General features: G+C 53.5%; 2 protein-coding genes across 2 annotated transcripts in view; both read right to left on the reverse strand.

The window, feature by feature from the left end:
* The window catches only part of TMEM161A (transmembrane protein 161A), a 15545-nt gene extending 12264 nt beyond the window's left edge, over nucleotides 1-3281 (reverse strand). The window contains exons 1-2 of the mRNA XM_077777214.1: nucleotides 3237-3281; nucleotides 63-166 (exon numbers count right to left, since the gene is read on the reverse strand). Coding sequence (XP_077633340.1) covers nucleotides 63-166; nucleotides 3237-3239 — 107 coding nt within the window. The 5' untranslated portion in view covers nucleotides 3240-3281. The remainder of the gene's footprint in view (nucleotides 1-62; nucleotides 167-3236) is intronic.
* A 3679-nt stretch (nucleotides 3282-6960) lies between these two features.
* MEF2B (myocyte enhancer factor 2B) overlaps nucleotides 6961-14028 on the reverse strand; it is a 26328-nt gene continuing 19260 nt past the window's right edge. Inside the window, exons 3-10 of the mRNA XM_077777414.1 lie at nucleotides 11638-11720; nucleotides 10426-10629; nucleotides 9123-9257; nucleotides 8497-8644; nucleotides 8194-8327; nucleotides 8006-8099; nucleotides 7714-7825; nucleotides 6961-7412 (exon numbers count right to left, since the gene is read on the reverse strand). Coding sequence (XP_077633540.1) covers nucleotides 7187-7412; nucleotides 7714-7825; nucleotides 8006-8099; nucleotides 8194-8327; nucleotides 8497-8644; nucleotides 9123-9257; nucleotides 10426-10629; nucleotides 11638-11691 — 1107 coding nt within the window. The 5' untranslated portion in view covers nucleotides 11692-11720 and the 3' untranslated portion in view covers nucleotides 6961-7186. The remainder of the gene's footprint in view (nucleotides 7413-7713; nucleotides 7826-8005; nucleotides 8100-8193; nucleotides 8328-8496; nucleotides 8645-9122; nucleotides 9258-10425; nucleotides 10630-11637; nucleotides 11721-14028) is intronic.

Below are 14028 nucleotides of genomic sequence, written 5' to 3' on the forward strand. Positions count from 1 at the left end.
GGGGACATGGGGCGGGGCCCGGGGGGGCTCCTCCCACCACCCGGAGCGGGGCTGTGGCTCACCTGCCATTGCAGAGCAGCCAGCGAGCGAAGGAGCAGTGCGGTGCCAGCCTATGCATGAGGGTGGCGGTGAGCAGGGTCACCACCAGTTGCACGCCCAGGACCGCCTGGGGAGAGGGGACATGAAGGGCAGTGCCTGCCAGAAGGTCACAAGCTCACTCCCTCAGAACTCAGGCTATTTATAGAGAAACTGGGGCCAGGTTGGGGAGGGTGGGCCTCCCAGCCTCCAGCTGCATCTTGGAGGGCCTGGAGTGGACTCAGACTCAACCCCGGGAGTTCCTGCTGTGTGTGGATTCCCCCACTCCCTACCACCACCACCTAGTGGGGTGTAAGGTGGCAGACAGCACACACACGCTTGAGTAGAGACTGGGGTTCGCTTCTGGCCTCTGCTCTGGATTTCAGTTATTCATCTCCTTGATGCCTTGATTTCCCCATCGGGAAATGGGGTGCTGCCTATGTTGTTTCATGTGCTGTCAGGACCACCTTCCGGACCTACATTGAGCCTGGCACAGCCAGGGAAAGAGGTTCCTCTCCCACACATCCTGGCTCACCCTGGCCCTTCCCCTTCCCGTCTTTCCCACTTTAAATTATCCTGATGATGCCATCGCCCTCTGCTTCTCCCTTCCTTTGTAATCAGCCTCCTTGGAAAGGCTATTTCTGGCCACTACCAGTTTCAGGACAAAGACTTACACATTTGAGTGGGATGACTTTTTAAATTAGAAATTTCTCAACAAGTTCTACATAACAAACTTTCTAACAATTCCTAACACGTTTTCATATACTAATTTTAAAACGTTTTAGAAAAAAATGCTTTTGGTAATCAGTCTGAGGCTGGGTTTTCTGCTTGAATGCAGTAAATACCAATTTGGTATCAGTAATTACATAATTATATAAAATTATGTGCTCAGGAGAGCTGTCGATTATATTATGATATTATAATTAACAACAAAAGTGAAATAAAGATTACTTTAATATTAAAATTAATTATTAAAAGTATCCATTAATCAGGCAAAAATATGCTAATTTTAATAGGAAAACCTCTAGTGTAATGGGTACCGGGACAGCATAGGAATTCAGAAGGACTAGTGAGAAATCCATCATTAAAATAACTAACAGGATATTTTCTCTATGTCTTAACTTGTTTTCTTTTTAAAAAAAATTTTTTTTTAATTTGAGAGAGAGAGAGAGAGAGAGAGCTTGCACAAGCAGGGGAGAAGGGCAGAGGGAGAGCAAGAATCTCAAGCAAGATTGGGGGGGGGGCGGGAATCAATCCCACAACCCTGGGATCATGACCTGAGCCCAAATCAAGAGTAGACTGCTGAACCCACTGAGCCACCCAGGTGCCCCTCTATGCCTGTAACTTGTAAACTGAAACCAAAAACACCTGCTCAGTAATTAAGTCAGGTCTCTAAATCACACTAATCTCCTATTCTCACTGCTCACCCCCCATAACTAACCCCCAAGGGCCAACTAGCTANACGGTCAGGAGGCTCCCTTCCAAGCCCAGGGAGGAGGGCCATTCTGAGGGCCCGCCCCTCCACCAAGGATCCTCTTCCGCCCCTCCCCGCGCCCAGAGCCTCCCTACCTCGCCTCCTCAGACATAAGATCCTGGGCTCCCCTGCCGACTTTTCTCTTCTCTCTGCGGCCTCTACCCTGGTACTCAATCTCCTGCTAAGCTTTTAACCACCTACCGCGCAGCACGACCCCAGCAGAGCAGCACCTCTAGCCTGGACCTCTCTCTCTGTGGAGCTCGCAGATCATCTCCGGAGCCCCAGTACCCGCACATCATTGCCACACTCTGCCCTTCCCGGCGACCCAGGTTGTCGGTCAACGTCCAGCTCCTTTTCGCAGCCCGCAAGGCCTGGCGGGCCCAGCTCAAGACACCCTGCCTCACTGCCTGTAACTGCCCGGTTCTCTCAGGAGCCCTCCCAGCGTCGAACCACTGGGGTCTCAGAGGTCCTCCCAGACCCTCGGGCTCTCCATTGCAGACCCCATCACCCTCTGATACCTCCCAGGGAGGGGACTCATTGTTCAAACTTCGGTTCCAGCACCTAGGATAGGACGGGCGGAAGGAAGGAGAGAGTAAAAGGGAAGGAAGAAGGAGGAAGGGAAGGGAAAGAGAGGCAGGCATCCCTCCACCTGAGGCTCCCGAGGTCGGTCCAGGGATGTTTATCAAGCCACCCTCAACACGCAGCCCCCGGTCTTGAGGTTCTGGCTTTGCAAATCTCCAAAGATATCTCGAGCCTCGCATCAGCCCACGTCCCTCTCCCGCTAAAAGCCTTTCCCTGGATCTACAATCCAAGAATACGAGAATCCGGGTCCCTGCTAATACCAACGGAGACTTTCCTCCATTCTGTTCCTGAGAACCTCTCCGCTCACCTCCTACAGCTTCCTGCACCCGGAACCACATCCACTTTTTACGTTCAGGCACACCTCCAAACACCCCTCGTTGGGGACTCCCCCAGGCAGGGTCAGGTCACGTTCCAGGGCCCCGCCTTCTGCCAGTCCCAACACTTGGGGGTTGGGAGTTCCCGCTCTCGCCCCACACCAGCCTGACCCACAGTGGGCAGGCTAAGTTTTAAGAATAAACTTAATAAGAATAAAGTCAATAGGTTGGACCCAGAGCCACGTGAGACCTGAAGGGTCCAATTGTGCCGTCTCCAATTCTGGGACCCTGGCTCGCCCTGCGGCCACCCAGATCCCTTCGGCCTGGCTCCTCCTCCCAGGGCTCTCTCTCTGGCACTTCCACACACCCCAACACACGCAGCGGCCCCCACGTTTATGCAGGACCCACGTCGCCAGCGTGGGCTCCAGGGGAACCTCAGACCTCCCTAGCGAGGGTCCCTACGTTCTCGGGTCCCCAGTCCCCTTCGCAGGGCCGCGACCCCTCCACAGGACTCCAGGCTCCCAGAGGGGCCTCAGAGATTTTCCAGAATTCCCGAACGCTCAGGGAACTCCAATCCCATAGGCAGAACCCCCGCCTCCCCAGCCCCCCACATAGGTCTCGCAGCGAAACTCTGAACCCAGGGAGGGACACAAGGCTCTCAGCGAAACCCAGAGTCCCTCAGAGCTCCCAATCCCCACAAAGGGATCCCCGTCTTCTCGGTGTCTCCCTGGACCCCCTCAGAGGGGTCTCCCACCCCTCAAGGCGCCCCATACAGCAGGCAGCCGGCTCACCATGTCGCCCGCGGGAACGCGGTCCGCTGCCCTGCGACGGCGGGCACCTCGAGGGAATGCAACCAATCAGGAACCGACTCCGTTCTGACAAACAGCCCGTAAGACCAATCGTCAGGCTTGAAGCTGGAGCAAACCAAGAGGGAAACGAGGTCGCTCGCGTTGCATGCCGGAAGTTGTAGTTTGAGGACGCTTGATAGACTCGGTTGAGCCAAGACTGTCTCTGGGACCTTGTGTGGCTGTCCTTTCTGAGATTCAGTCTTCTAGCATCTAGATCTATCTCGCAGGTCTGAGGCAAATACATTAATTTGTCCACGCACTGCCTCCCGCTGGAGAGTTCTGAGTTCCCTGATCTGGAATATTCAATAGCTCCCAATGACTAGATTTCCAAGTGCCCAGACTGAATTCTTACACCGCTACCTGACTTCAATCGGCCCCCAGTACTATTGTATACACTATAGACAGCTTGCCACTATCTCATATCTCCAGGTCCCTGTAAATTCTATCATTCATCTTGGAATACCTCCTTTCTCAATGTTTTTCATTTGGCAAACCCTTATTCATCTCTATTAGCCAGGACTCGGATTGTGACACACACACACACACACACACACACACACACACTCCAATTCAAGTGGGCTCCAGCAAATAATAATGATAATAATATTAAAAATAATAATAATTATTATTATTAAAAAGGAAAATTTTGTAACAACAACAACAAAAAGCACAGTCAGCTTCAGGCATGGCTGGATCAAAGACCAAAAAAAATCAGTTTCAAGAATCTGATGTTTTAGGGGCACCTGGGTGGTTCAGTGGGTTGAGCATCAGACTCCTGATTTCTGCTCAGGGCATGATCCTAGGGTCATGGGATCGAGCCCATCATCAGGCTCAATCCTGAGTGTGGAGCTTGCTTGAGAGTCTGTCTCTCTTTCTCTCTCTCTCTGCCCCACTCCCGCACACATTCATGCACTCTCTCTGTCTCTCTCGAAAAGAATCTATGTTTTGTGTTTCAAGGCTTGGAGGAAAAACCTTATAGCCTGGGAACCTAAATTTTGCCATCTGCATTTTTATGGGGAAGTGTGTCTGCCTGAATGTGAACATACATGTGGGTGTGATTAGATGTCTGAGGGTTTTTATGGGACCCATGAGTGCGGCCTGTATAGTTGATTACCATGTCTCTGTGGATGTTTTTGTCTTTGTTTATGAGCACGTGTGGATGTCTGTTTGGAGGGGATTCACTGTGGCTTTGGTCCTTTGGACACAGAGGGTGCCCTTGAGAAAGGATGGGTGACAGTGGTGGAGAGGGCCACCGGATTTCCCTGGACCGACATGGGGGTCATGATCTGATTTATGAATCCACGAGGGATGCAGGGAAGCTGGGATTTGGGGAGGGTGTCAGAGAAGGGGGAGAGGAGGAAACCAGCCTGGGAAGGTGGGGTGGCTTACTCATGTGCTCCCTCTAGTAGGCTGAAGTGGCAGGACAATGGTCTCCATTTTATTGATGAAGATACTGAGGCTCTGGGAAGCCCAAATCTCTACTTTACACCTTGACCTCTCCCCCTGGATCCAGGCTTATGAATTTAGGTGTCACAGCGCCCCCTAGGTAGTGAACCACAGGAAACACACACATCCTGGACCTCAGGGGGTCCTCATCTTCCATCCACCATCCTCCACCTCACCCCCCACAGACTATTTTTCCCTGAGTAGCTTGACGGTGCCTCTTAACATTTGAGCCAGATAACGTCCCTCCTCTGTTCTAAAACAGACACTCCACACTCTTATTCTACATTGGATGTGCATGCGGTCTGTTGTACCTTGGACATTCCTTGTTCTCTGTTATTGTCCATTGGGTGAATCCACATTCTGTATCCTACACTGGATATTCCATGTTCTCTGACCCTCACTAGACACTCTTACGTCTGTCTACATTAACATCCCACCCTCTCTGACCACACTGAAGTCCACACTCTCATTCCATACTGGCCATTCTACCGTCTCTACTTATGATGCTTTTGAAAATGCATCTCTCAGCTGTGACTACATTTGTGCCCAGGACACAATTCCCATGATGCTTTCAACCAGTGACTGAGCTACTGGGAGATTCAGTAACCCTCTGGTGGTGACAGTGGCCCTGACTGACATCACAATGGTGTCTTTACAAAGGCTGGCAGAAGACAGTTCCACACAACCCTCCTTGTGTGTCCTCCCGCACAGAGCCAGCAGGTGCAGAGCTGGAGTCCGGACGGTTCCAGAAGCCGGTAGCCTGCTCACTGACCTCTCATGGACCAGGTCACCCCAAGCTGTACATGTAAAATCACACATGTGCATGCAACATGTGACACAGCCCTTCTGAGTCCCCAGGCTCAGAGCCCCTGGAAGCCAAGAGGGATTTTACTTATTTTTTAAAGTTTATTTTATTTATTTTGAGAGAGAGAGAGAAAGAGAGAGAGCGAGCGAGCAGAGGAGGGGTAGAGGGAGAGAGAGAGGGGCAGAGAATCTCAAGCAGGCTCCACGCTGTCAGCACAGAGCCCAATGCGGGGCTCAAACTCACAAACCATGGGATCATGATCTTAGCTGAAGCCAAGAATCAGAAGCCTCACCGACTGAGCCCCCCAGGTACTCCGGGGTTTTATTTTTTTTATTACTATTTCCTTTTTTTCTTTTCTTTTCTTTCTATTCCCCCCCCCCCCCCCCCCCCNGGGTATGCAGAACCACACCCACCGGCCCGAGTCCCCCACCGCGCAGTCTTTTAAAGCAGTCCACATTTTTATGAACCCCACAGTGGGCACTTAACCTGTGGGTACTGACTTCAGGGACCGGCCTGACTTCTTGTCCACCGCGAGGGTGAGATCCAGAGGCTTAGAAGTGCCCCTCCTCCAGCCTTGCCTCCATTTCACCTAACCAAGGCTTGGGGCTGGATGTATTACTAGGCGGGGCTCAGGGCAAGGGACATGGTGGGCGACAGGGACAGTAGACGGAGTAGAGTGGGTGGGAGCAGCCCAGGAGCTCTTCTCCGAAAGGTCAGGGATCAAATCTGCATGTTACAAACATCCCACTGAGACCACCTCGGGGTGGCTGGACTGGAGAAGCAAACGGAGTCCCCTCCGGACCCTGAACACCCAAGCCTACCCTCAGGAGACTGACCAGAATGCGGGGAGATTGTGGGCCCCAAGAGTGGGTAGAAAAACGCCCGGCTCCCTCCTCCCTCCGGTGGATCGAAATTGCTGGGTCAAGGGATCAAGGGACATGCTCATTTAAAAGATGAATAGTGTATAGGCCGCTGGCAGCCGGCGAGTATCACGACAACGTTCAGGATTCCCAAGTACTTCTTGCTGTAAGCGATTGCATCCCAACCTAGGGTCTTCCCCTTGAGCACAAGACTCGACATCCTCAGGAGGTGGAGGGTGAATAGCCCAGCCTCTCGCCCCTGGAGTGGAACCACATTAAGTGCGCGCTCTAAGCCATTACCCAAGGTCCTCAGGGGTAGGGGGAGGTAGGCGGCGCTGCTCTCGAAGTCACCAGCTCGCCGGCGCCCCCTGCAGGGCTCTTCCCCGCCACGCCCCTACCCCTCAATGGCCTTCCTCCGGGACACCCATCCTCGAATCCTTGTCTCAGGGTAGGATTCTGGAGGAGATACCCCAAACTGAGACAAGGCAAGACTGAGTCCTCTTGGGAAGCAATGGGAGGACCCGGACGTGGTGTCTGAGCGGCGACAGACAGATAGTTTCGTCCACGGACACCAGAAGTGTTTTATTGGTGGATACACACACAGGAAAGGGAGAAAGGAGACCCCCCGACCCCCACCGACTGTGGATCCAAACGCCAGGCCCTCACTTCAGAGGGTCGTAACTGCTGGGTCTTTTCTAAGAACGCGGGGAAGGAGATTGGGACCCCACGTGCCCGAGCCCAGCCCCGCGTGGGAAGAAGGACCGGTGCCACTCCTGCGTCCACTACCGGGCCCAGCCGTCCGCAGTGGGCAGCCGGCGCAGGGGGGGCCCTGGCCGTAGGGGCTCTGCCAGGGGCCGGGACAGGAGCAAGGGGTAGGGAAAAGTCTTGGGAAAGTCGCCGGGGCCCCCGGGGGCCGGCGAGAGGCGCTCGGACTTGATGTTGACTGGGGGTGTCGGCGGGGAGGCGCCGCGGGCGGGGGTACCCTCTTCGCCCAGACTTCGACCCCCACTGCAAGGAGAGAGAGAGAGGAGAGCCATGAGCTCAGAGAGCAAGGGAGGAAAGCCAGCGAGGTGGCACGGCGTGGGCAAAGGCTCGGCAGGAGGACCTTGGGAAAGGAGGGGGTGGCGATCCCTCTTGGGGCTTCCAAAATAGCCACCCATCCTACCAAGAACGGTCGGGAGGGGCCGAGTGTAGAACGAGAAGTGGCCACCAGGGGTCAGCTTTGGCTAGGGGCTTCGGAAGACTTGGAGGGACCCTACAGTGACTGGAACTGGGGAGGGAAGAGAGGAGAGGCAGTTAGGGTACTTACCTGGGCTGCGGAGGAGCGGCTGGGGGCCCATCACCCCTCGAGTGCTGCCAGGGGGCCAGGGTGGGGGGCTGCAGCAGGCCAGGGGGTGGAGGGGGGTCTCCCAGGCCATATTCTAGAAGGTAGGAGGAATAAACTGAGGCCCTGACCTCAGGGAGCCCCTTGCCCAGGCAAGTCTGACCCATCCCACCAACCCGTTTAGAGTTCTGGGGTGTGTGTGGGGGGAAGTGTTGATACCCACCCCCCAGCAGGCGTAAGGATGTCTCCCACCACAGGGCAAGTAGGGGGTACATACCTGGGGGGCCTGCAGGGAGGAAGGGGAAACTCCCGAGTGGGGGTCCCGGGGCTGTGGCAGAGCATGGACTCTGTAGGCTACCATAGAGGCCTCTCTGTGGGGAGATAAGGAAAAGGGGAAACTGAGGCCCACACCCCAGGTCATCCTGTCTTCCCCCCTCAGCCCTGCCATACCTTCCCCGCACTCACTGAGGTGCTCAGTCCCCCTCGGGCCCCCGCCAGGCCACCAGGCAAGTCCGGCCTCCGCCCATCCGCTGCCAGGTACAGGGGTGGTGGTGTCTTGCTGGCAAGGTGGCTTGGTGAGAAGAGAGGGTGTGCCAGGCCTGAAGAGCAGGAGACCCCAGAGAGAGGGCACGTGGCCATGTCATCTAATGAAGTCTGAGCTCCAGAGGTAATACACACAGACAAGCAGTGCCAAAGCCAAGGTCCCCCCTACAAGCCTCCCTGGGACTCCTACCCCCTTCTCCCCCAGGGCCTATGCCCCATGCTCACCTGGGGGCCCAGCTTTGGGGGCTGCTGGCCGGAAAGGGGATGGGCGGCTCTGGGCCGGCAGGGCCTCCCCAAGCCCACTGGGGTCACAGCCTGGTGGGGGCAGGGCCCCATATACCATGTCCGGACTGGGCATAGTAGGGGCTGCTGGCTGAAGACAGAGAGGATGGGATTGGTTGGAGGAACATGGAGATGAGGGCATTAAGTCCAAGACAGAAAATCAGGGGCCAGACTCCACCTCTGGAAGCCGTCGCTCCTCCTCCCTCTGGCCTAACCCCATATGGCTGAAGGAGACTATGTCTGGTGCTGTCACTTCTTGACAGCTAGGCCCAGAGCCAAAGCTTCTTACACAGCACAGAGTTGGCACTGAGGGGGCTTCCCAGAGTGTTTGATGAATCAAAGAAATACAGAAGGAAGGAAATGGCTGTCCACTGAACTCTCATTCATCCTTCAAAGTTTCAGCTACAAGGCCTACTCCTCCAGGAAGCCCTCCCTTTCCACCTAGGCAGAGATCTGCTCCCAGACTCTAGGCTTCTTGGCCTTAGGTCCCTGCCTTAGTCTCAGCCTTAACCACTTGGGCCTAGGAGGTGAGGGAGGGCCCCTTCATAGTGGTACAGGGAGCCACTTACATAAAGCCGGGGCCGGGGCAAGGCTGGGTCACCCCCATCACCTGCCAACCTCCGCAGCTTCTCTCCCGGCCCCTCAGGCCCCTCATCTGGCTCCAGCTCTGGTCCATCGAGGCCCACACCTCTCCGTTTCAGTGTCTGTGGAAAGGGGAGACAACACGGTGACTCTCCCTCCCTCCGTCCTGGCCAGGGAGCCTGGTTCTATAGGAGAGAGAAGACACCTAACCACCCAGCCCTGAGGGAGGACCGGAGTGCAGGCACAGCCTGCCAATCCCATTGGCCAAAACCCTAGTGCACCATCACCCGGCAAATTCCGGAGAGGCCCAGGTCACCCCGTGAGGGCGGAGATCCACCTGGAGCTGCCAGCTCTTTCCTAACACTCCTCCTGAGCATGACCCTGCTGCCTCCATTCTGCACTCACGTGCAGCCTCAGGGCCTGGCGTGCAGTAGGTGTTTAATAAATGCTGGCTGACTGAGCGCCTGAGGACAACTTTATAGGCTTTCCTGAGCGCTCCCTCCAGGACCTGCACATTCCTGGCCCCTGCCTCTCCTCTGACGGCTTCTTCCCACCCTCCTGAAACATTAGGGTCCCCAGGTACTATCCTCGGCTTGCTGGTCTCTCCAGCCCTGTGGCTTTAGCTTCCCAACTTGTGTACAAATTCCCATATCTAAAGGGACAGTGATCTTGACCATCAGCTAGCGCCCAGACTGCTTCTGCCTCTTTCTCCTGAGGACACGGCAGCTCAGACAAAAACACTCCTGGACTTCAGTGAGGTGGGCTTGCTTCAATGTGTGCTTTCTTTGTTTCTTTCTTTTTTTTGATGTTTGTTTATTTTTGAGAGACAGAGTGAGAGTGGGGGAGGGGCAGAGAGGAGGGAGACACAGAATCCGCAGCGGGCTCCAGGCTCTGAGCTGTCAGCACAGAGCCTGACGCGGGGCTCGAACCCACAAACCCTGAGATCATGACCTGAGCTGAACTCGGATGTTCAATCAACTGAGCCTCCCAGGCACCCTGCAATGTGTCCTTTCAATTCTGTTTCTGGACTCCCCAAGCAGATGACAGGATTAAATGAGATGATGTGAGAGAGACACAGCGCAGCCCTTGATGCACAGCGATTGATGCTGTTATTTCTACTATTCAGGCAGCTGACCCTAGGAGGGACCCTACATCGCCTCGAGCCTGCTTTCGCCAGCAGTAAAGCCAGTTTGCAACACCCATCCTTTGGGCAAACTGAGAGTCCCTAGGCTCTGAGCACGCACAGGGGGCTGGACTTGAGGGCGCCGGGGAGTAGGGCCCCAGGGGTACCTCGAGGATGTCAGTGTTGGTGCGGCTCTCGTGAGGCTCGCTGTACTCCGTGTACTTCAGGAGCACGCGGTCCATGTCCGTGCTGGCGTACTGGAAGAGGCGGTTGGCGCTGTTGAAGATGATGAGGGCGATTTCACAGTCGCAGAGCACGCTCAGCTCATAGGCCTTCTTCATCAGCCCGAACTTCCGCTTGGTAAACGTCACCTGGATGCAGGACCCACAGGCAGGGTGGGAGAAGACTTGGATTTGGGGCATCATGGGGGGAGATGGAGGTGCCTAACTGCTCCCCGAGCAGGCCTTACGGTTCCATGCCTGATATGTACTGTTCTTTCTGGCTGTACCGCTCCCTCTTTCACACTTCTCAACCTGACTAACTCCTATTTTTATTAATTTTTTAAAAATATTTTTATTTATTTCTAGGAGAGGGAGAGAGACAGCGTGAGCAGGGAAGGGTCAGAGAGAGAGGGAGACACAGACTCTGAAATAGGCTCCAGGCCATGAGCTGGCAGTCAGCACAGAGCCTGACGTGGGGCTCAAACCCACGAACCACGAGAGCATGACCTAAGCGAAAGTCGGACGCTTAACCGACTAAGCCACCCAGGCGACCCTTTTTTTAATTTTTTAAAAATTTTTTATTACTTTTATTTATTTTTTTTAGAGAGAGAAAACACATGAGTTGGGGAGAGGGTCAGTGGGAGAGAGAGAGAATCTTATGTAGGCTTCATGCTCAGTGCAGAGCCCAATGCAGGGCTCGATCCCATGACCCTGGGATCATGACCTGGGCTGAAATCAAGAGTCAGACGCTCATCGGACTGAGCCACCCAGGCGTCCCTCAACCTGGCAAATTCCTATTGGTACTTCAAAGACCCAGCCCAAATGTCCTCCCCTTTTGGGAGGTTTTCCTGGGTCGCCAGGGCAGAGCCTACATTCTCTCTCTGAGCTTCCTCAGTTCTGTCCCTCCCTCTGAACCAGCCCTGTGGGTTGGGTGCTTGTGTCAAGCTCCATCTCTCCTATGACTGGGGCTTCAGTCATCAGGGAGAATAAACAAATAAATCATCATGAAAATGGGCAAATGCTACATCTCAAAGTGCCGACGCCACATCAAGGCCCTCCGTACCCCTGTAGCTCCCTTAGATGGCCATGCCTCTGCCCAGGCTGCATCCATTGCCAAGAATGCCTTCTCCCAACCACTGTTGTACCCACTGAACTCACCTGCCGATTCCTTTGGTCCAGAATGCGTGAGATCTGGATTTTTTTCCTCCCCATTGTCCCAGGCTTGGTGGAGCGAACTTGGCCTTGAGGAGAAGGAAAAGAGGACAGAGTGGGTAGAGTGGAGAGTGAAACCGGGCATCCAGCCTCCCCTCTGCCTTCTACCTGCCCCCGCCAAGCACTGAGGGGAAGATGTTGGGAGAAATCAAGGCAGGCTGGGTCACCTCCACAGCCCCCACCCTCAACCAGCCCAGGATAGATGCTCACTGAACACCTTTGGACCAATTCCCCGTGAAGAGAAGGCTGACCAAGGGCAAAATATAGACGCACAGGGGCGCCTGGGTAGCTCAGTCAGTTGAGCCTCCTACTTTGGCTCAGGTCATGATCTCATAGTTCTAGAGAATTCACTAGATCTCATAGTGAATTTGAACCCTGCATCAGGCTCTGTGCTTTCCATCCCCCTGTCTCTCTCTCTGCCTCTCTGCCACCTGCACATATGCTCTCTGTCTCTAAAAAATGAATAAACATTTTTAAAAAATTAAAAAAGTTATCCCTCTTTTTAAAAAAATTAAGTTTATTTATTTATTTAAAGAGAGAGTCAGCACAAGTGGGGCGGAGACAGAGAATCTCCACACCGTCTGCACAGAGCCTGACATGGGCTCGAACTCACCAAACTGTGAGATCATGACCTGAGCCAAAATCAAGAGTCAGACACTTAACCAACTGAGCCACCCAGGCGCCCTTGAAAGTTATCCCTCTTAAAAAAATAAGTAAATAAAAATAAATAAAGATAGTTACAGATGCCCCGCCCCTGTCTCTACAATCAAACAAGCTGGTAACTGTGGGACCTCCAGGGAGCCTGACCTCCCTACGCCCCCCTGTGTGTGCAGTGGGGATAACAGTGTCATGCGCAGCCTAGTGTTGTCAGGAGATAAAATGGACTAACCCACGTGAGGCATTCAGATCTGCCCGACACCCCACAGGTGCCACATATGCATACTGGCAACAGCCTAAAAGCCCTTGACAGGCCAGGTTGGAGGGACATCCAGTGCCCAACTTGGCAGCGCTAAGGATACATTGTTCACTGAATCACTAACCCTGAGCCACTGAAAGAAAGCCTGTCCTCACATTGGACACCTTTGACTCATTCAATCCTATAACGGCTCCCCAACAAGCAAGATTGAGGGCTGTGGTTACAAGTAAACATACATTTAAAAATTGCATTGAGAATAGAAAAAAGACTAGAAGGAAATATGGAAGAGAGGAGTCACTGCTGATTGGAAATTTATGGGTGAATTTTTCCTCCTTTTTAAAAAGTTGAGGGGCGCCTGGGTGGCTTAGTCGGTTGAGCGTCCGACTTTCGCTTAGGTCATGATCTCGCGGTTCGTGGGTTCGAGCCCCGCATCGGGCTCTGTGCTGACTGCCAGCTCAGAGCCTGGAGCCTGTTTCAGATTCTGTGTCTCCCTCTCTCTCTGACCCTCCCCTGCTCTCTCTCTCTCTCTCTCTCCTAGAAATAAATAAAAGCATTTAAAAATTTTAAAAAAATCTTAAAAAAAAATAAATAAAAAGTTGAGATGCGATCACACAACTTAAAATTAACCACTTTTTAAAAAACGTTTTAATGTTTTATTTATTTCTGAGAGAGAGAGAGAGAGAGAGCAGGGGAGGGTCAGAGAGAGAGGGAGACACAGAATCTGAAACAGGCTCCAGGCTCTGAGCTGGCAGTCAGCACAGAGCCCGACGCGGGGCTTGAACCAATGAACCGCAAGATCATGACCTGAGCCGAAATTGGACACTTATCCTACTGCGCCACCCAGGTGCCCCTAAAATTAACCACTTTAACGTGTGCAATTCAGGGGCGCCTGGGTGGCTCGGTTATGCATCCGACTCTCAAGCTTGGCTCAGGTCATGATGTCACGGTTTGTGAGTTCAAGGCCCCAATTGGGCTCTGCACTTATAGTGTGGAGCCTGCTTGGGAGTCTCTCTCTCTCTCTCTCTCTCTCTCTCTCTCTCTCTCTCTCTGCACCTCCCCCACTTGTGTGTGCACACGCAGTCTCTCTCTCTGTCTCTCTCCAAATGAATAAATAAAATTAAAAATTAAAAAAAATTCCTTCTAGGGGCGCCTGACTCAGTTGGTTGAGCATCCANCAGGTCATGATCTCACAGAGCCTGCTTCAGATCCTTTGTCCCCCTCTCTCTGCCCCTTCCCTCTCTCATGCTCTCTCTCTCTCACTTTCTCTCAAAAACAAACATTGAAAAAAAAATACCTTCTAAAGTGTGCAATTCAGTGGCATTTATGCATTCACAGTGTTGTACAACCACCACCTCCAGCTAGTTCCAGAAATTTTTGATCCCCCAAAAGGAGGACCCCATGCCTATTAGCACTCGCTCTCC

The sequence above is a fragment of the Crocuta crocuta genome, unplaced genomic scaffold (assembly GCF_008692635.1).
Source record: "Crocuta crocuta isolate KB4526 unplaced genomic scaffold, BGI_CrCroc_1.0 scaffold77, whole genome shotgun sequence".
NCBI lineage: Eukaryota > Metazoa > Chordata > Mammalia > Carnivora > Hyaenidae > Crocuta > Crocuta crocuta.